We start from the raw sequence: 23,851 nt of genomic DNA on the forward strand, positions 1-23,851 counted from the left end.
TAGAATTTGGCCCAGCATCCAACACATTTGAGTTATTTTTCAGCCAAATTCCTTCCCTTTGAATACAAAGAGAGCTCTGATACAGGATTGCTACACACAAAGAGGGCAAAAACATGGCAAATACATGTCAGAGTACATCCCAACTCTCTGTATCCTGTTTGTAGTAGAAAGAATGCTCATTCTTGAGGCAGGAGAGATCAGAAGACCCTTACCATTTGTTTGAACCTGGGCAAGTAGCTTATCCTCTTTATGCAATAGATAACAGAACTTGCCTAAGGCACAGATGGTTTGCAATTGGCCTTGGAGGGAGAAAATTTCTTACACTGAAGAAATCATATATCCTTTATGTATCCAGATACAGTACCTGTCTACTACAGTTTTTGTGGAGATCTTAGGAGACAATTCATATAAAGTACTATGCTGTATATGTCAACTTTGTCCTTTAAACAGTGTGGGGTCAAAACTACAGAAAATATCTTTCACTGCATATATCTTTCCAGTTTTACACTTCATAATACTTTGGGAAATTTGGAAAGAATACTTAATAGAGAGACATCATGAGAGACAGATATTTATTTGTTTTTCTGTACAGTACGTATTTGCCATAAAGGAGGGTTACTATTAGGGGAGAGAATGGTGTGTTAGTTAAAATCACCTGGGGTTCTATTTGGAAGAATTGAACCTCAATATAGTGTTTTACAAACTTCTGTGGACCTGTGGGGGTCCTTAAAACTACATTTCCTGTGGTCCAATGGGTTTCCTATTTTGGATTATGTATTCAAGGTGCGGGACTGTTTTAAATAGGGGGGAAGTGACTTTGAACTTCCTCTTTAGCTACCTGCTCTTTAGCTACCTGAGCTTGTGGAGAGAGGAAAGGTAAATGGCTGAGGCGAGGTTGGAATAGGTTTCTTAGAGGCGCGTGGTCAGTTTATCTCTATCAACATGGCTTTTATTAAAATACTATTCTTCCTTTTGATCTCGGCCCTCATCATTTTTAATTATAACAACAGGTTGCTGGGTAGTGAAAGATGCGCCTCAAGAAGCATCTATAAAATATTTTTGCAGTACATAAAAGAAAATAAATACAGAAAAGTACATAGAGAAATTTTGTTAATTCCCAGATATCTATATCTGTATCTATATCTACACACACATATGTAGTATATTATGTGTATTCTCTATGTATAAGCATTGATAATTATTTCATATAATTCATCGTTATACATATACATATATATATATGTGTGTGTGTGTGTATTCATGTCTATATATAAAATTATAAAGTATATATGTGTTTTCCTTAGGATCATTACCCAAACTCACATTGACACTGTCCAGGGTACCCAGATGGACAGCTGCTATTCTCAGTTTGAGTAATTCTATTGGTGAATTTCCTTTTAATACTGGAATTCATGAGCCCCTATCAGTATTCTTACCCCTTAGCAATCACCAGTAGTCATTCATTTAAGCAAAAATATTTGCTCAATTGGCATAGCAATGATAATAGTTGCAAAGTATTTCCCCCAAAATAGAAATGTATTGTTCCACAAATACATACAGAATGACCCCAAACTTTATTAGTAAGTACAGTGGTAGTAAAGTATATATAGAATACCTTTAATCAAGACAAACAACAACTCTGGAACAGAATGGCCTTGATGCCTATTTTAGTCTCAGGATGCTTCTCTTGAAATTTTTTTTGTTGTTGTTGTTTGTTTGTTTGTTTGTTTGTTTGTTTTTCACTGATGATAGAAGAATCACTTAGTTATTCAGCTGTTCTGGTTCCTCATAGGGCAAAGCTTATTGGCTGGGTCTATTTACTATTGGGCCAGGATTACTTGTTTCTTTTTTTCAACTGAGCAGCCTATTCACCTTGTTTAGCCTAGTACTCAGCAGGTCATCATTCCCCTCCTAGACCTATATCAGGGGTTGGCAACATATGGTTCTCAAGCCATATCTGGCTCCACCTCCTGACCAGCCAGTCTGGGCAGAGCCCCAGGATGTGCCCCAGGGGGCCCTTCATCCCCCTACCCATATTCCAGTGCCTTCTGCCTCCATCCTCCTTCTTCTGCAGGCCTTTATGGCTCTCATGGCCAAAAAGGTTGCTGACCATTGCCTATATGCTGCTCATGCTTAGTAAGGTGAACTCCAAAAAGACACAACCACACAGTGCTAGAAAGGAGAGGTGTCCAAGTTCACTTGGGCTGGAATCAGGAGATTTACTGAGAGAAGAAAGTCCTAAGTTCTGTGAAGGGAGAGTAGGAGGAGTTTGATCAAAAGTCAGTGCACTGTTTATTAAACACAAAACACTTAGTTTATTATTAGGAAATATGGATAGCAAATAGGAAGGAGTAAAGTGAAAGTAATCTTACAATAGCTTGTAACTATACTCCAGATCTCAATCCTAACTAAATTTCTCTAAAAAACGCTAAATCTATCTGCCTCAGAGGGCAGAATCTTCTGCAAGGCCAAAGAGCTCGCCTACTCTCCTACTATCACTATCGAATCATATAACCACTATCTAGCTACATTATCTATCCAGGTTATTAATAATCAACAAGGCTATTAAGGCCTTAATTCTGTTCTCTGTCTCCAATCAGAGAGAGTGCTAGCAGCACAGCCTCTTCCAAGGAGACCCAGAGACAAAAAGCCCTTTTACACTCTGTACAACTGACCCAATCTCCTTGACAACCTGTGTAACAGGGGGTCTCTTACTAAAAAATATTATTGCTCCTTTTTCTCTTAAATGAAAAAAAAGAAAAATTAATAAAAACTCTCTTAACACCTCCATTGTGCTAAGAGTCAAGCCACCTCTAGGTTGATGTCTTTTCATGTTTTAAACCCTTTACTTTAAAAAAAAATTTATTTAATTAATTTATAACATACTTTTTGCTAATTTTTAAGAGGTGTCCAATACTATAATTTCTTTTGATCCCCTATATAAACATTCATGTTTGTTTAGGGGCAAATGAACATTAATGTACCGAATCCAACTGGTATTTAGAGGCAATTAAAAAAATTTAATCATTGAGAAATATATTTATGGTATAGCATATAATCAGAAGCATTGTTTTTAATGGATAGAGTATTGGATTCTGGGACTCAGTAAGACATAGGTCCAAATCCCACCTCTGACACTGACTAGCTTTATGATGACAAAAGTCACTTCACTATTCTCAGTTTCTTCATTTGTCACAGTAGTGTAATAATAACTCTATTCATCATAGTTACTATGAAGCACAAATCAATTAATAATAGTTAAAATTTTGCAAAATTTTAATTATTATTTGACATCAGTGGTGGCCATGTAGCAATGTCAATTCTCTGACAAAGTTTTCAAAGTAGTCACATCTACACAAGTTTTTTCTCTTAAAAATACTTCACAGTAACCTAAAAATTAATAGTAGTAACAGTACTAACTAGTAGTGCTAAGAATAGCACTACTAAATAACTTAAGGTCAATACTTCAATTTTTATAAATTAGAAAAAAAAAACAAAAACAAAAAACCCAGTGCCTCATTATTGGGTTTCCAGTTGTTCACCCACTCCTCTACTAGGAATTGGTGCCTCTATTCTAACCTCATTCTGTTATACTCCATTTGTCCTTTCAAAACTAGGCATTTTCCATTTGTGTAATTGGAAATTTTCTACCTTTGAACTACATTACCCAGGAGCCCACTGACTTCCTGTCATTATGTGCAGATGTGGACAGGAGATAAATTTGGATTTCCTTGTCTAGCTCTCTTTCCTTCCTATGAGGACAGCTATGAATGTGGTTTTTTGAGCACGTAGATTAGTTGTGGGCACATGTTTTTATTTTGTTAGATAAATACCTTTTTATTCCTTTACTTCTAGTGATTATTAAAAATCTTATAAAAATATAATATTTGAGTTTATTGTTGATTTATTTTACTTTTTTACACATGATATGAGGATGAACTATAATTAGCATAGGGTTGGTAGGGCTTTGCCAAACCAGCTAACATGGCAGGTGAGGGGTGGTTGCCTCCTCTTTTCCTGGCTCATCCTACTAAGGTCCACACTGTGTAGCAACTCTGAGGCCTTATTACCTTCTCATTCTTTTTTATATATTATTTCTTTCTGTATACCAGACAGTGCAATTATACTGTCTCTTCTTCTCAAGCAACCTTATGGCTTTTCACTGTTGTTCTTCAAGCCTACAATGTTTTCCCCCATTTCTTCTATCTCTTTCCTTCTCTGGCTCCATTTGGGACAGCTCAGATCTCACCTTCTGCAGAAGGCCTCCCAATCTCTTTATCCCTTCCCCATCTCCTGTTCCTTTCCTCTGACATTACCTTCCATTTTCACTCTCTCTTATAGAGATATTTCTGTGCATGTTATCCCCACCATTAGAATAGGAGGTGTCCTTGTGGACAGGTACAGTGTTTTTGCTTTTCTTTGTAACCCCATTGTTTCAAACAGTGCCTGGTACATACTAAGTGGTTAATAAATGCATGCTGAGTCCCTGACAACCCATGCTCCTTAACTCACTGCTCTACACAGTTACCCTTTGTGAGGTCAATTCTCCTCCAATTCATCCAGTGTCAAGGACCAATCTGGCTCTTTTTGCAGGGGGAATACAACCAAAGTCTAACTATCCCTACTACTTGTTCCCTTCATCTCTTACTTTCTTTCCCTTTTCAATTCACTCTCTCCCAAGCTGGTAGATTATTTCCCCCATTCCTCTTTGAAAGCTTTAGCCTTATTTCTCCTTTAAGCATCTCTTTGGATATATTATATCATCATGGTAAAGATGATATCCTCAAGTCTCAGTTTTTCAAGGGACCCCAGAGACTATTAAATCCCCTCCAAACCTGAACAATTATCTCCTCCCTACTTTACCCAACAAATAATCATCTAGTCTTTGTTTGGCTGCCTTCAGTTGGGAGAATCGATTAACCTTTGGTTTCTATCTTGGTATAGCTCTAATTATTTGGACATTTTTTCCCCAACTTTAAGCCTAAGTCTGCTTCTCTTTATATCCTACTTATTGTCCCTAGCTCTATCCAGTTGGCTGAAGAGAACATTTCTTAATCTTTCTTTCATGGACCAACCACTGAATGTCGAATGCATGAACACTTCTGTCATACTAGCTGTGTAACCCTAAGCAAATCACTTTTTCTTCAGGATCTGAATTTTACACATTTATAAAATAAGACATTGTGTTGAATTAGAAAGGACTTCAGAATCCAAATCAGAAGACTTGGGCTCAAATATCAACTTGGCGACTTAGTAGCTATGTTTATTATCATATATAATATTATCATTATCATTATTATTATGTTTATTAAAATATATTTGTTATATATTTATTATTATGTATATTATATTTATCAAGTTACTCCCTGACTCCATCAAAAACATATAAAAATGGTCTTAGTACTTCTGTTCCAGGTGAAAAATAATTCACAGTTACATCTCTGGCATTAAAAAAACAAGTTGGAGGAACCAAGGAGTTAGATATATCCTCTTTTAAGCCATCAAAAGGAGTTCTGATAGAACTGAGAATTTCAATCCAGAGCATGCATTTTCCTTAATAATAGGTACTTTTATTCTTAATATTGGTTTCTTATCTAGAAAAAGGTCTCTAAAAGCTCCTTAAAGTATTAGCGGCTCAAATTTCTAACTACAAATATGTGAACATATGCATAAGAAATGTCATTAGATAGTAAGAGAAGTGAGGAATGAAAATACCTAAAATGAATGTATTATCTTAAAGAGTCCATGGAGGATATTTTGATGCTACTTGCTTTCCCTTAAAGCAAGTAAAATTAAAATCCCCAATTGTATCATTGGAAAAAGCTATTTTCATATATATATATTTTAAAAGGGAAGTACAGGATTAAGAGGGAACAATAACAGAAAACCAAACTGCATAACATTTGAAATAGTTTATAAAATTTCTGTAAGGAGAAGGCAAAACTATTTATGTAGCTAAATAAACAATTTCGGGCAGAGGCATATGGGAAAACCTAGACAAAAATAGGCTCAAGAAAGCATTGTGACCTTGATTGTGAGTGCTAATCCTCCATCAGTGGGAGAGTCTTCTCTCACTCTGGATCAGTGATGATCATTTGTCTTATGGAATATCAATGGAAGACCTTTGTCAGATGGAGACCATGGAGAATGACCCAGTTGCTACCTTCCTCTTCCAGTTATCATCTCTACCATTTTTTAAGAGGGCACAATAAAGATGACGAAAGTAAATTAATATACCATCAGGCAGGAGACAGTGGCCTGGGAGAAGTATCATGCAGCTTTTTCTTGGACAAAAGCTATGTTCTCTTCTCTGATGGAAGTAGCAACAAAAACAGGCTGATTTCAAAGCAAGAGTTCGTAAATTGGGGCCCAGGAACTTGGGGTTATTGTATCTTTTTTTAAGTTTTGATCATAATATTTCAATGTCATTTGTTTCCTTCTTGATTCTATGTGTTTTTAAATATCCAAAAACATTATGAGCAGGGGAGCATGGCTTCACCACAAGGAAGCCCTGCCAAAGGGATCCCTGAATCAAAAAAGTTTAAGAAGCCTTTATGAAGGCTTATTTACTCACTGCATTGATAATTATATTCCCTTTCCTGTGTGGCCTCTCCATTTTTCTTAGATTTCTTACAGAGATGCATCTAAAGTATTTTTTAAAACAGAACTGAAATTTAAAAGACTACTTGGATGATTTCAGAAGAATCATATTGTCCTTCAACGCCTTTCCCCCCCAACTATGGTGATACATTTCCGTTCCTATCAGAGAAGTTGTACATATCAGTATTTCAGGGATTTTATTCTTCATTCATTGATGTCTAGATCCTTCTATGCCCCAGGTTAAATTGTTGCTGTGGCCAGTATAATTGATCATACTGAAGCCAATTTTCTGGCAGATGACCTTTTTCCAGGATAGGTAGTCTGTTGTTTGGGCAATAGACTCACAGTCTGCATCCAAACCTATCCTAGAAATGTCTCCAGATGGGCAGAACCTATCATAGGCTTTGAGAATAACCTAGTCTCTACATGTAGTCCTTTCTTTCAAATCTGAAAGGAGAATGGCCTTATATTCCCCATTGTCTTGTTACCAGCAATGACATCAAATAGAATGAAGGGATTTCAGTAAACTTTCCCTCCCATTTTGCAATCAATCAATAAATCAAGCAATAAACATTAAATTTCTACTATGGGCCAGACTCAGTGCTAACACTCTGACATAAACACACATAACATAAATTACAGCCCAGGTTCAGTGCTAACACACCAACATAAACCAACATAAAAATACCCAGACATTTTGAGAAGTCCTTCCAGTAACTCAACTGTAACCTAGAGTCCTTGGGTGTCGCCCAGACTTTTTAAAGGTTAAGTGACTATAATATAATATATAATATATAATATAAATAGTTATTGTGTTAGTAATATCAATATATATGATAATAACAATAAGTGCTGATAGAAGGGCTTTAAATTTTGTCTTTTTTCCTCTCTAGCAATCTACCCACCAATCAAAACTGGCAACTCTTCTAATTTATAGCCTTAGGGTGTTGCCTGAGGTATTTGTGTATATATATATATTATGTATATATTAATGAATTAATATATTCACAAATATGTCTATATTAAGTATGTATACTTAAAGGTATGCAGTCATATATATGAGTATAATATAACTAATATAATACAATATCACTAGTTAATATGAAAATAATATTACTAAACTATAAAAACTATAAGTTGCCATTAGAAAGGCTTTAATTTTTTTCCTTCATTTCTCTCTAATTTCTATGTAAATTGTAAAGATAATTTGACCTGATATATGTTAAAGTGCTGAATAAGGGGGAAAATTGCTATTTAAATACAAAAATAATATTAACATTGTTTATTTGTCTAAAATTCTGCCACCAAAACAGCTCTGCTTCAGGCAAGCTAAGTTATTGGCTTAAAGGAGAATGGAAAATCAATGTTTATTTCAGCTTAAAGAGACTACTACTATATTAAATGTCTCCTTAAATAGCTCTACCTTGAGACCCTGTTTGTCACATCTTGCCCTTCCTCAAAGAACTTTGCAGCCCTTGCTATGAATCTGAGCCAAGTTATCCCCCACTAATAGGATCATGGCTTATCTTGCTGACTACAGACAGACTTACTGGTCATCAACTACCTGGGCCACTTAGTTACCATTCTGAGGAATCTGGGGCTTTTTTGCCTTGACCTACACATGGCTTGTCTCTGTTCTTCCCTAGTCATCTTCCTTTCTCAATAGATGTGACATGGAACTAAACCAACTAAACCTCTAGAGACCTTTAGGAACCTCAGTCACTAGCCCCTTCCAATGGGATCTATCCACAATGCCCAGCCAGATCCTCTTCAGAGAGGGATGCCTACTTAGCTAGATTAATCTGGCTCATTTTGGGAAGAGAGGGATAAATCACAGTGCCTGTCCTTAGCGAGTGTGTAACCCAGTCATAGGAGGGAACACATGCAAATAACAGTGAAGGTGTACCTGCCAAAGTATAATGCAATAACACAATTGAGACAATATACAAAAGTCCATTTTAAAGTCATGAAATCCTACTGTGACATTATCTTACCAAGACATCAAGTCGACTTGAATGACTCGTCTCATTTTACTAAGAATCTTAAGTAGTGGCAACATAAAGAGCTGCTCTTAGAGTAAGACATTTGTTGTTGTTCAGTCATTTTTCAGTTGTATCTGACTCTTCATGAACCTGTTTGGGATTTTCTTAGTAAAGACAATGGAGGTGATTTGCCATTTCCTTCTCAAGTTCATTTTACAGATGAGGATACCGAGGCAAACAGAGTAAAGTGATTTGCCCAGTGTCACCAAAGCAACGAATTTTCTGAGGTCAGATTTGAACTCAGAAATATGAATCTTCCTGACTTCAGGTCTAGCCCTCTATCCACCAGGCTACCATTCTTTATGATAATTATCTGAGGGCTTCAACTCAGCTCCCACCTGGCCTCAAAACTGCCACAAGAGTCTTCTCTTGATTTACCACCATCATGCCCTGGAACCTGGTACTCTCTAGCAACCCTCCCATCACTTGCCATTAGACCATAATCCCCTGGAGAACAGGGACCATCATTCTTTTTCTTACTTGTATCTCTAGTGCTTAATCCAGTGTCTGACACAGAGTAGGTGCTTAATGCATGTTTATTGATTTATATTCCAGGGTAATGGAAGCACTTGAATTAATTTAGCAGCATGGAAACAACTGAATTCTGCACCTCACTGGCCGGAGTAATTAGTGAGAAAACAAAGCAACCATGTAGACTGCTTCCTCTGCCCTGCACCTCATCCCCAGTGAGCTCTTCCTTTATTACTACCATTAACCACAGTGATATATGAGGGTGCATTTTTAACCCCTTGCCTTCTGACTTAGAACCAATATGGTGAATTGTTCTAAGGCAGAAGAGCAGTAAGGGCTAGGCAATGGGGGTAAGGGATTTGCTCAGGCTCCCACAGCTAGGAAGTGTCTGAGGACAGATTTGAACCTAGGAACTCCCATTTCTAGACTTAGCTCTCCATCCAATGAACCAATTATCTGCCTCTGAGGATGCATTTTATATTACTTATCCCTCATGCAAAACCAAACCAAACTACTACTTATGGCTGAATTACAGACCTTGCTCACTCTAGCACGCCTACAATCATGAGTCTAGAACTTGAAGGGACCTTAGAGAATATGTAGTCCAACCCCAACATTCTATATATAAGGAATCGGAGGCCCAGGTTGTTAAGGTGATTTGCCCAGAATTACATGGATAGTAAGCATCAGGGTGGGATTTGAACTCGGGTCCACTGACTTAAAAGTCAATGCTCCTTTCATTGTGTATTATATCAGGTTACTCCTCTTAGAAAGCAAACATTAAGATCTGAGAGGAGATATTAGAAGTTGGGGCATTGGTTTTAAACTCAGAGAAGTGTAAACTATAACTTTGGAAGGTTGGTATGGAGTAAACATGAAGACATTTACTCCTTCTTTACTGTTCTTCTGCAAATCCTTTTTGACTTTGATAGCAGGGAGGCTTAGGCAAGTATGCCTGAGAACATATACACAGCTGTGTAAATAATAGCCAAATAGTGGTAGTAATAAAAAGTAATGAACATGATTTGTTAAAGACCTGCTATTTGCAGAGCTCTGTTCTAGGCAAGGAAGGTGAAAACAAAAGAAATGGGAAATGAGATTTCCCTCTTCCGAACTGTAATTCACATAGGGAAAAATAAAGTTTACAGGTAAGACAGCAATTTAAAAGCCAGAATGCTGGAGAAAAAGATTTATTCCTTCAAGAAATGCCTATTAACTACCATTTGCAGGTGTGACTGATTCTGAGGGATGTCCAGTTGTGGCATGAATAGTTAGGTGGGTCACCCGTGAAATGCTTCCTAGAGGAAATGACTTGTGAAAGAAGAGAAAGAAAACCTCGTTTAGACGAAAGAATCAGTGCCCCTATGAAAAAATAATTAGAGGTGCTCTCAACAGAAACAGGACCTGCACTTGGCTTGTTTGTATGAGACATAAGAACATTGGTTCATAATGCAGTATTTCAGGTTCAAGAAACTTATATTGGGTCATAATAAAAGCCTAGATATTTAGCTTTCAATTTGGGGAGGAAAGGTTATAACTTTTTTCAAATAGGATAAAAAAAATGACATCCTTGGAATGGATAACCAATTGACCAATGTCTAATTTCTCCTTTCTTTGTTGATGGTTGTAACATTCTGGCAGGGAGAGAGCACTATGATCCACAAATAAGATCTGCTCCTGGCAGAGAATAGGCACGGTATCACTTCAGGCAGAACAAATAGAAAGTGTCGCATAGAGGATACCAAGAAAATAACTTAAACTGGTGTGGAGGGTTGTTGTAAGGATGTACTAATACCCAAAGAGATCTCTTATCTCATTAAGATGAATATTCCCTCTAGGAAACCAAATGAAACTTGCTAGTATTCAGAAACTCTTGTCCAGGTCCTTCAATACATTAATTACAGAGGGATTGCCCAATTCTTAAAGTACCCTTTTCTTTTTTCGAATTTAATTTTTTAACCCTTACATATTGTCATAGAATCAATACTAAGTATTGGTTCCAAGACAGAAAAACAGTAAGAGCAATTCAGATGTGGTTAATTGATTTGCCCAGAATCATATAGGTAGAAAGTATCTATGATCAAATTTGAACCCAGAACCTCCCATCTCTAGTCTACATCCACTGAGTAACCCCACTGCCTTGACCAGATTCCTTCATATTTTTTAAAATTAGTAAATCAACAAGTATTCATTAAGTATGTACTGTGTGCCAGGCTCTGAGGGCAACATTCTTTCCATTATTTCTCATTCTTGCTTTGTGATCAGACTTACCTTTTTTTCCTGTGCTTAGAGTGGAACAAATGGAAGCCCACATTCATAACTTGTTTGCTAGGAGCATAAGAGCTGCTTGCCCCTCAGTCTTTCATAGATCACTTCTTTTCCTTTGTAATATCTCCCTTGTTATGTGGTGCAGGAATGTACGCAGAGTCCTTTATACAAACCACACCTGGGGCAAGGAGAATGAAATGAGGACAGGGTTCCTATTCTACTATCCTATTTATTTCCTTTTATGACTGATGCTTTTGGCTTACTAAGTGGTCAGTTCTGTTATTTCTACATTAATGAAAGATTGAAAATGTTGTCAGCTCTTTCTAAATTGGGCTTCCTTTAAAATCTGCCCACTTGACCAAAATCCCAGTTGCCTATTCAATAAACTCTGCTCATTACTTCCAGGATCAAAATAAAATTCCCTTTTTTGGTTCTAAAGATCTTCACAACATGATTTCTCCCCACCTTTTTAGCCTTCTTATGCCTCCACTGGCCCCTTTGTGATCCTTCACTGTTCCTCGCACAGTATACACCATCTCCTGATTCCAGGTGTTTTCACTGAATGCCTTCTATGTCTGGGATTTTCTCCGTTCTCATCTCTGCCTCTTGGCTTCCTTATTCTTAAAGTCTCAACTAAAATCGGACAAAAGCCTTTCCCAGTACTTCTTCAAATACTAGAAGGATCAGGCATGTTAACTGATATAAAAATCTATTATTATTTTAACAGTGAAATAAAAATAAAATTCAAAACCACCCTCTAGTTTCTTTCTCATATATATTTTTAAAATGCATGACATCAATTGCTGCTGGTTGGTCTTTTGAGACATTCTCAAATTCTCCTTCCTTGGGACTAGACTTTTCCAATTTTTCTGTCTCTATAGCTTCTTTTATATAATTGTTTGGGCAGATACATGGCACAGTGGTTGGCTTGCTTAGCCTAGAGTCAGGAAGACTCACTCATCTTTGTGTGTTAAAATCTGACTTCAAACACATAAGCTGTGTGACCCTGGGCAAGTCACTTAACCCTCTTTGCCTCAGTTTCTTCATCTATAAAATGAGTTGGAGAAGAAAATGGCAAAACAATCCAGTATATTTATTAACCAAGAAAACTCCAAATAGGGTCACAAAGAACTAATTACAAGACTGAAAAACACTACTTGTTGTTTTCTCCATCAAACTCTGAGCTTCTGAAGGACATTTACCTTTCTCTGTATACCTTTTAGGTTCACATTGTGCCTGGCACATCATAGTAGGTGCTTAATCAATGGGGAAATGCCCACTTAGCTGCAACTGAATTTGGGTAGTCATTTAATTTTCCACTGAAGTAATTTCCCAGCTGGGAAGATTTTTCTTAAATAAATCTGAATTTTCCTATTTGTATTTGGTATATTTGTTTTTTATTACGTGTTCCTTCCTATTGTCTTGCTAGAGGCAGAGAGTAGCTCATCTGATCAAAGAAATGCTCGTGAATGCTTACCTAAGGAAATAAAGAAGGTCTCTTCCCATTTTCTTGGGGCCAAGGGAGTTTTCCTTCATCTGGATGTAGCAAGCTTCCCACCAATGGCTCTATGCCTAGAATAGATCCAAAAAAAGGCTCAACCTTAGAACCAATTTACAAGGAATAGAGGGAATGTCTCTCATTCTGCTGTCCAATATCCCACCCCCTGCTATTTCCTGCATATACCCATGTAAGATAAGGCAAGTGAGCATGGCCCATTCATCAATGATGACAGGAACATATCATTGCAGAGATGATCTCATTTTTTAATAATGTCCTTTCTATATGAACGGGTACTTAGATCGTTTTGTCAGTGTCATGCTATTGGTTTAGCTCCTTTTGCCCTTGGTAATCATGTATCACCACCTACTTTATTCTCTGTTTAAAGTTACATTTGCTCTAAATCAAGGAGAACTGTCTGCTGTTGGTCTGAAAGCAGCCCAGCTGAAAGAAATCCCTTTGAAACCATTCAGCTTGTCATAAGTGATTTTCTAGCTTGCCTTAACATGGTTAGGAATGTGCATCTCTAGCATGTTTGGGACAATAATTCTTGTTTTGCTATCTTTTGTAAACATTCTTTGGCTAGGAAGAGGATGTAGCCTGTGATTAAATAATGCAACTCTGTTGCATGGAAGAAATGTAAATCAATAATTAAAACCAAACGAGCTGAATAAAATGAGTAGGGCTGGAAAGAAACTTTGTCAGGAGCATTTGAGCCAAAGCTTCCCCAGACGACTTAAACTGTCTTCTAGTCTCTCAGTGTTGTCTGCTGGTTTCCAAAGGACCAATTCTCTTTTCTTTTCCAGTGTGCATCAGCCTGTGAGTGCATAGTCCCAGAAGGCAGTGGTGGCAAGGACAGCTCACTTTTCTTGAATGAAGGTACGTGTCACAGTTGGAGACCCGGATTGGAATGTCCCCAGACCCACTACACCTCTTCTCCTAACAGTATTGCTTCATAGGGATTTTGAATATATTTTTTAGTTATAGACTAAATCCTTTGAGGGCAAGTGTATATTTTGCCTTCTCGTTTTGTATCTCCAATATCTGCCAGAGTCCCTGTTACCTAGTGTGCTTAATAAAGACTATAAATAATAATAATAACAATAAATAAATACATAAAAATATATGTGCTTTATAGGTACCTGATGAATTGAATTGAATTACAAGTAGACTCATAGAATATATGTAGCCACTTAGATTTGTGATTTCAAAACACTTGAAAACCAATTTTCTTGATACCATTTATTTTTTCTATATATAACATAATATAATATGCAATATAACATATAGTTTATTTTCCTTTTTCCTTAATCACCTTAGGAATGAAACTAATATTAGTATTTGTGTGTCAAACTGTATACTTAGTTTTTTTTTAATTCTTTGAGCATTATTCCACATTTTTCACTAAAACAGTTAGATCTGTTCATAGCTCTACCAACAATGTATGTGTCTTTCCCCACATCCCCTCCATTTGTCATTTTGTCCTTTTATCATTGTAGCCAGTCTGATAGTATGAGGTGATATCTCAGAGTCATTTTTATTTGCTTTTTATTCAAAAAACAAATTTTAGAATTTTAGAAAAATTTAGAAAAATTACAGCCTATTTAAAATTTACTTTAAATTTATTGTTGGTACCCTTGGAAATAGTAGGTATAGTTCCAAAACAGTAAATAAAATATTCAAAACTACATTTGAAAAATACTTTCCTTCCTTTTCACAATTTTTTAAAACAGGGAGCTATTAAACAGATGAACAGTTCATGTTCTATTAATTTTTAAGTGACATTTGGAAAAATAAATGTTAGATAATAAATTGGATAAAATGTTTTTGAATGTATAATATCAAATGTAAAGCACAATTATCTAGTATGTTCATGGTTCATTTTTGTGAAACAAATTAAGATATATTTCCCCAAACAAGTGAAGATATCTTGGCTTGAATAAATCTATGATCTCATAGATGCAGGAACTCCCTCCATTGGCACACAATGTCACCCACTAATGATTCCTTGGAGGAGCTTGTTGAGTCGTTCTAGAATTTCCCATTTTTTTGTTTTCATCAACAGATTTCAATGTTTGCAGCCTTTTCAGCCTCCCTGTCCTAACCTCCTTTTCTTAAATCCCTATTCTATCATCTATCTGTCCTCAAACCCATTTGGAGCATCTTACTTAGAGGGACACCCATCCTCTCTTCTCACCCCCTCTTTTAGCTTCTGTTGCTTGACTCTTCACATGGCTTGAATGAGATGGGAGCTGGCCTACTTATCTTTTGTGGTGACATGGCAGAACACCATGCCTTAGCATGTGCCCTGCCACTACTTCCTAAGGTCCTCTATAGGCTTCACTTTTTGCCTTGCCTCTTAGACCATAATCCTCCTAGTACTGTCATCTAAGTGAACACTAACTCATAGCTGAGGGGACCTCTAGGCCTTCCATCCTCTCCACCACTGAACCATTAGGACTTTGTATCTGCCCAGTAACCTGGGCAGGTGTTGCCTTCCCGAATTAGATGGGGACCTCTTTGAGAGCAAGAACAATCTTGTTTTTTCTATTTGACCCATGGCCTCTGTTATAGTAATAAGAACATAAAAAACTTAATAAATGTTTTACATTCATTCATGGTGGTATTTTTTGCATATGTGATTGTGATTACTTACTATCTTTGGGTAATTCATTCATTCATTCATTCATTCATTTATTCAATAAGCATTTCTTAAATACTTATTATAATAATAACAATGTGTATATATAAGTATACAGTGTAATACTATGATAATATCTATCATATTTACATAGTGTTTAAAAGTTTGCGAAGCATTTACTTGTATCACTTCATTTGGTCCTCATAACAATCTGGGAGGAAGCTACTATTACTATCTTTTTTTTATAGACTAAAATATTGAGACTAAGTGAGATCTAGAGGCTTCACCTGGGTTAGGGTCTGTCCAAGGCCAACCTCTTTCATTTATACTCCCTGCTATATATTTGCCCTCTCTAAGGAGAAAATCCAAGTTAGACTATCACATAGTTGCATCCTTCTTATGCTTTTCAGTTTTCTTTATAGGGAGAATGCCAATTTTGATATAGCCCAGTTCTTCAAGTACTATGTCATTTGGGGGGGAATCAATATTTATTGATAATCTAAAAACTTGGTACCTTCATCCCTTTTGCCATCCTGCCACAGTCATTGTTGGTCTCATTTTTCTTTGCTTTATAGGAAGCTGTAAGAAAGTCGACTTTCTGCTTACAAGTTCTTCCTCCAGACATCATCAATAAGCTTGTTCTAGGAAAGCAGTCATTGTCCATTTCCAGGTCCATAGTCAAAATCTTTTTAGCTAGATTGGACATGCCGAAACTTGTGCTGTAGGCACCTCTTTGTTGCCATGAAGCAATTAATGAGACTTTAGTGGAATTATAAATGGAAGAACTATTTATAAAGGATACTCATTTTGGGGTATATTAAACTCCAGAAAAATGTTCTTTCATCTAGGAGCTCTTTACCTTTGTTGTATCATCATTTCTCTTGATAGTCTGATAAAATCTACTAATCTCTTCTCAGAATATATTTAGATGCATAAAATAAAAGACAGAAGATGACAAAGAAAGAAATAAAGGTAAATTTTCCCCATTTAATCTAATGGAACTCTAAAAATCTACTTAAAGATCTCTTTCCATTGTTAAGAATCTGGCCTAAGTTAAAAACTTTTGTTTTATATACAGAAATATAATACATAAATATGAAGAGGCAGAGGAAAAAAGAAACCTAGAAAAATTGAATTTATCCTAAAGCTCCTATGTTTGGATTTCCTGAAACCTATGCTACTTCACCTATATTTCTAGGATGTGTATTAATACTCTGAAATAGTAATCTATTCAAAAAGTACCTAACCCTTCCCTGAAAGGGAAAAAAAAAGTAGGCCCTGACATGACTAAGGGAAAACATAGCCCTTCCCTCTTGAATGGCATAGAAAATCCTTTTCAGCAGATATGCCTGATAGAAGAAACCCTAGTTTTACCCTCATCAGTCTCCAAGTTACTTTAAGTCTCTTTTTCCATATAGGAAACATGGATTAAATGTAAATATAGAAATTAACACTCTTTTCTGAAGTGGTCTAGTGAGTAAGGACCTGGTCTAAAAGTAAGAAGCCCTCTATTCTCCTCACCTCTTATTAGCATCCTTGAGGAAGTCATTCTAACATTCTCATCTATCCAGTCAGATACTATAGGATCTGCCTTGCATACCTCATAAAATTTTGAGATTAAAATGAGATAATCCTTTGTGAATCCCACATGAAGTATCGTTACATTATGATAATGCAAAATATAATTTAACATCTATGATAAAGCCCCCTCCCTTCCTTTTTATTTTCCACCAGGAACATAGAAGTGATCCTGGATTCTCAAAGGCTCTATACCAGGTCTCTCACTGTGCTGTAAAAATTTTAGGTGCCATTTCAGGGACTAAACTATGTGTCTGTTGTCTGAAAACTAGCCCAGTTAAATTTGAAGAGATTCATCCCTGGCTTGGCTGGGTTGGATTGTAGGGTATGAAGATTTTTTTGGTCTACAGCAATTCTCAAAGACTTTCTACTGTCAGAGTCAGACTGAGATTTGCTATAGCAGAGCAATGTCCACGCCAATAAAACCAATGATCCTTGAAGTATTGAAGAATAGAGTAAAAAGACTATTGAACTACAGACTATAGAATTTCATGGTATTCTTATGCAACCTGATCCATCCTTATGACTGATCACCTACCCTATAAAGACAGGGAAAGTCTTGTATAATAAAATGTATTAGTATAGAAACTGGATTCAAAATATAAGCTATATTATAGGTTTTTTTAAAGGTGTTTGCCTTTGATATAAATATGCATTGTTTGTATACTGACTGCATATGATTTTATCCCTTGTATAGTCTAGAGAATTTATCATGTTCCCCTCATGCAATTTTTTTTAAGTCATCAGGTAAAGGGGCCTATTGACATTCTTCCTTAGTCTAGATATTAATATATTATGTGAAACTCACCAGCCTCAAGAGAGTTATGAAGTACTCCTTGAGTGGGAAAGAATGCCATATCTCTGAGCCTCTCATCATGATTCTATTTATATCTCCAGAGATTTCATTTATACTCCAGGAAACTCGCTTAACTCTTATAACTGAAGAATCTTAATTTCCTGCTGCAGCCCTCACTCTTTCCATAGCCTGTTCCCATTCAAGTCAGGGCATCAGGAAAGAAGTGAGGAGGGGGATTGGTGTGGGTCAGAAGGAAAAGGGTAAAATTTCCAGGGAGAAAAGACAACAGAACCAACTTAGCTTTTGTCAAAGGTGATTATTCACAGTCGGCTTTTATTTGATCAGAAATAGGCACTCTGCCATTTTAGAGAATTGGTTGAGAGAATAATAGCTATTCACCTTTCTGTTTGTTTCATAAAGACTTTGAGCAACTTGGAAACAATTTTGAATTCATAGTTGCCAGTGAAAACATTGATTGGGGACTATAGGAAATATCTACAGAAAATAATCTTTTATCTAATATGGTTGAGAAAGGTTGTGCTGTTTATCCAATATTCTGGATGAATAAGATAGTAGAAGGAATCATATCTGTTCAACATTATAGACTAAAGAGATATTTCGATGTGAATTTCTCTTTCTCTGATGATTCAGGGGTCATTTTAAAATATATTATGGTTATTATGAAAATCAGTTATTGTACAATCAATAAGAATGTTCTGGTGAGTTGAAAATTTTAGTTAAATGAAATATCATTTTTTAAAAAAATTCTGTGTTATTTTGCTATTGATGCTTTTAATAAAGCAGAATATTTTTAATGAATTAAAAACTATGTCCTGAATGTTCAAAAAGAGTTATTATCAATGTAGCACATCAGTTATGGAGTTAATTTAGAAATGCTTTTAATTACATTTAACCCTTGTGAATCTTTGGTTCTTAGCTGTCAAATTAAAATAATATATAAATGTGACACCAGTAAGACAGAGCCTTTTCATCAAAGGTTATAATTTAAGGACTAGGCTACCTTACTAATACAACAGGACAAAGCTTTCTGTCTACCTACCAAAAAAGAAAGCAGAACAATCAACCTTAAAATAGAAATATGATGGGCCTAACCCAAGAGAATGTATTATGTGATCTTTCATCGATCAGTCACCATTTCTGGATGTAGATGCCTGCTATTGACAATGACAGATATCCATTAACCTTCTTATCTTATTCTCTCATCTTTAAATAAAATATAAGCAGCAAAAGGACAGTGTAAAGTGAATTTGAATAGCATTGGACTAAGAGTAAGTGGGCTTGGGTTCTAGCCTCATTTCTTCTAGCATTTATAGGACCTTAAGTCGTTTCAACATCCTGATGAGTTTTAACAGCTCTTAAAATTATATTAAATTTTGTCATATAGTTGAAATTTTGTTTTCTTCCATTCTTTTGTCTTTATTTTTTATCAATTTGTTTTTAGATTTTTGCATATAAGGAAATTACTCAATATTTACATTTAGTCAGATTATGCATTTTTTTTGTATGTTACCATTTGTGTATTGTATTTTCTTGTCTCTGGGTGAGAGGCAGAGGATAAAGTAATATCTAGTGGGTAACATTCAGATAAAGATAGGTGGAATTAATTATATTGTAATACAAATTATAATTATTTTTCATTACTCAGAGCAGTTTAGAAATGAAATGAAGTGCCTTGAGAGTAACTAGCTTCTCCATTGCTCGATGTGTTAAAGCTATATGATTAGTTGTTGAGGATTTTACAAAGTGGATTCCTGATTGGATCTAGATTGGACTAAATGACTTCCAAGGTCCCTTCTAGCTCTGAGATTATTTGACCTTTGCTCACAAAGAGCCGGCACATCACTGATTATTTATACTCACAGAGTGAAAGGATTGCTGTTACCTTCCACAAGTCATCTATTATGTCACATTGCCTAAAAAATGTTTGATTTGCTCTCAGATATATTAAGTGCTTACTCTCAGCTAGTCACTGAATGTTTGAAGATGAATAAAACACCGCTTTTAAAGGTCTGTAATAGGGGAGCTAGGAAATTTCCCCTACCCCCCCCAAAAAAAAAACATAAAAGAGGAAGAAAAAGGGAGGCAAAACATGATTACAGATCTGAGTTAATTGATGCTGCTTCCATCAAGGGGCATCAGACATTGTTTTTTGGAAGTATGTTGATATAATGGAATCACTTCTATTTTTTTTTTATTTTTTAAAAAAATATTTTCCCATAGTTACATGTTTCATGTTCTTTCCCTCTCCCCCAAACCCTCCTAACACTCCTTAGCCAAAGCACAATTCCACTGGGTTTTACTTGTATCATTGATCAAGACCTAATTCCATATTATTGATAGTTGCACTAGGGTGATCATTTAGTGTCTACATCCCCAATAATATCCCCATCAGCCCATGTGTTCAAGCAGTTAGTTGTTTTTCTTCTGTGTTTCTTCTTCCACAGTTCTTCCTCTGAAGTGGCTAGTTTTCTTTTTCATAAGTCCCTCAGCCTTGCTCTGGATTCTTGCATTGCTGCTAGTAGAGAAGTCCATTATGTTCGGGAATCATTTCTATTTTGAAGGATTGGTTCCTTCAGTTTATGCTCTACGTCAAAGTATTGTTAATTTGGAAATCACTCCCTTATTTTAGTTGTTGATACCTCTGCCTCAAGACATCTCATAAACCTTGTATTTTCAGTCTGGACCCCTGATTTCTTTCTTTTGTTTTTTTTAAACCCTTACCTTCTTTCTTAGAATCAATATTGTGTATTGGTTCCAAGGCTAGGCAATGGAGGGTAAGCTACTGGCCCAGGGTCACACAGCTAGGGAATTTCTGAGGCCAGATGTGAACCCAGACTGAAAAATTGTGAGTTCCACCGAGTCTTAGAGAATAGCCTGGAGCACCAAGAGATCAAATGATTTGCCTCAGTACAGCCATACATATCATAGCCAGAAGTGTTCCTGGCTCCAATAGCAGCCAGATATCCACTGATCCATCATGCCCCTCTTATAAGCATTTAAAATTAGGAAGCAGCTGAATTAAATAGCACTGACAATTCCTCTTTAATACAGCCAAAGAAAGAACTGACAGAGTCTGACTGCAGATAGAAGCATGCCATTCTTTATTTCCTCCATTAATTTTTATCTCATATAAGTGATTTGCATCTTCTTTCACAACATGATGAACATGGAATTATGTGCATTGTACGATAACACACATTATCATATGTGTTACATATTATCTGCAACATATAATCTGGGGAAAAAAGATTTAAAATACAGCATAATCCATATTATTCTGCACACATCCAAACTTGGTCTAAGAGTTTTTCATCTTATTATCATGCCATCCAGAGGCACTCTAGCTATTTAACAGCAGATGCCCCATTGTTTTTCCTCTTTGCTCTAAGGAATGTTAACTGTGTGTCCTAGTTTCACCTTTCTACTTGAAAGGTATAGTGGCCAGGCTGAGGCTATTGTTTCATTGGTATGAGGAAACTTTCTAAACAAATGCAGGTCTTTTCTTTCTCTTACAGCTTTGATTATTATAGACTTGCCTGGAGCCAATGGGTAGATGACTTTCCTAGGTTTTCTAGATTCCTGTACATAGGGTTATTTCCTAGAGTTTTTTTTAACTTAACATCAGAATCAAGACTTGAACCCAGGTCTTCTTGACTTTGAGGTTATCACCATTTCTGATTCCCTTGTATTTATGATAATATAAATATCTCCTCCAGTTTTGTTCTCATAGGTTTCAAGGATTAAGAGCTGAGAAATATCTTAGTCTTTTCCATTTTGTCCATACTTTTTCTCTTGTGAGAAAACTTTCACCAAAAGAACAGTTTCTACTCAGTTTTCTCTACATATGAATGTCTTTGCTATAAGTTCCACCTGACTTTCCTAATGGCAAGAAGACATAATCTTTTCCCTTTTATTTTATATTCCCTTCCTTCATATTTTAGCTAGATCTTTATTTTAATTTTTCTTTGTTTACCAATATTGAAATCTTGAAAGATTTCTTAGGATGGACAGCAGATAATGGGGGATAAATAACCAGAGTTGACCTCTCATTAGGAAACTTTCTTCTTCAGCCTTAGTGACAATGTCCTAGTTGCTCTCACTGCATCCTGGTTTAGGAACTAATATGGTGCTTCTTTCAGGGTGGAGAGGGAAGGAGGCATTTTTGCTTTCTTCTCCTACAGTAGCTTTCTCAGTTTTCTCATCTGTTGCTCCTCATTTTTTGGGAGATCATGCCTGAATCCTAGATAATTTTGGCTCTCTCAGCCATGTGAAATTATCTGAGTGAGTCCAGCTGTTGCTGTTTTGTGATTTAAGTTGGCCAAAGTTTCTTGGAAGCTACAGTCTTTAGTCAGTCAAGAAACTTTTATTAAGCACTTACTATGAGCTAGGCAAATGTGCCTAGTTCTGGGGATGCAAAGAAAGGCTAAAACATCTTACCTGCCTCAAGGAACACAGATCTTTTTTTATTATTATTTTTATTTTTTTTATTTTATTATTATATTTATTTTATTTTATAATATTCTGGAATGGACACAAAGGGAGGATCATAGTTGTTTTTTTTTTTGTTTTGTTTTGTTTTTTATTTCCTGATATAGCACTTACTCTAAAGCACTGAACCTAACTCGTTTATATTATGTTAGGTGGCTCAAGTTCATCTAAGAATATTTCACACTTATACAAAGTATATTCTTTATTGGTTGTTTGAGACTTGTTCTCCCCTTTGTCATATATTAGGGCATCACATCACTTTAAGTGGAATGGGGTGACTTTATTGATTGACTCAATCCACATCTTCTTACATTGAGAAGATAACAATACCTCCCCACTCTTTTGTCAAGAACCCTTTGAAACTACTTCCCAAATGAGATACACTTCACATGTCCAAGTTGCTTCCCCTCTCTCACCTTTTCTTGGGCAGATTTGAGAACATTTCCAAGTGAATTAATGCCTTTTGAGCTGCCTGATATCCAGATATTGCATGGCACACATCTTTTAGCTCCTAAAAAAAACTCTGTTGAATTTTAAAACCCATTACATTGTAAGCTCCTTGAGACAGGGACTATCTTTTGCCTCTTTTTATATCCCCAGCATTTAGCTTAGTGTTTAGTATATTTTAGACACTTAATGTTTATTTATTGAAAACTTAAAAATTTGCCTTACACTTCCATATTGGTCACTGTTGTAGGAACACACATTGGTACCATTCTTTTACATTTTTTTTATTTTAATAACACATTTCTGCATAAGTTTTCTAGCGTTATATGATCAGATAAATTATGTTTTCATCTCCATTTCTACTACAACAGTTCTTTCTGAATAGATGGATAGCATTCTTTTCCATAAGTCTTTTTCATAAGAATTGTCCTTAATCAGTATTTCTATTAGTATCAAAGTCTTATCACATTTGATCCTCCCACAATATTTTAGTTAATGTTTATAGTGTTCTCCTGGTTCTGCTTATTTCACTCTGCATCAGTTCATGGAGAACTTTCCAGCTCTTTCTGAATTCATTCTGTTCATCATTCCTTATAGCACAATAGTATTCTATCACCATCATATACCACAAGTTTTTCAGCCATTCCCCAATTGAGAGACATCACATTAGTTTCTAATTCTTTGCCACCACAAAAATGCAGTTATAAATATTTTTTGCACAGACATCTTTTCCCATTTTTTTTTATCTCTTTGGAATACAATCCCAATAGAGTTATTATTATTGGACTGAAAGGTATGTAGTATTTTATAGCCCTTTGGCCATAATTCCAAATTGCCTTCCAGAACGGTTGGATCAATTCACACCTCCACTAAGCAATGCATTAGTGTCCCAATTTTGCTACATTCCTTCCAACATTTGTCATTTTCCTTTACTGTCATATTGACAATTTGATAGGTGTGAGGTGGCAGAGGTTACCATTCTTGAAGTCTGTTTTTTAGAC

The 23,851-nt window shown here is 35.9% G+C and overlaps 1 protein-coding gene across 2 annotated transcripts in view; it reads left to right on the plus strand.

Moving 5' to 3' along the window:
* The window catches only part of INPP4B (inositol polyphosphate-4-phosphatase type II B), a 483,546-nt gene that overhangs the window by 198,787 nt on the left and 260,908 nt on the right, over positions 1-23,851 (plus strand). For both annotated transcript variants that reach the window (XM_044680328.1, XM_044680327.1), the window contains exon 8: positions 13,686-13,758. In XM_044680328.1, coding sequence (XP_044536263.1) covers positions 13,686-13,758 — 73 coding nt within the window. The remainder of the gene's footprint in view (positions 1-13,685; positions 13,759-23,851) is intronic.

This window comes from Gracilinanus agilis, chromosome 6, assembly GCF_016433145.1.
Source record: "Gracilinanus agilis isolate LMUSP501 chromosome 6, AgileGrace, whole genome shotgun sequence".
Classification (NCBI taxonomy): Eukaryota; Metazoa; Chordata; class Mammalia; order Didelphimorphia; family Didelphidae; genus Gracilinanus; species Gracilinanus agilis.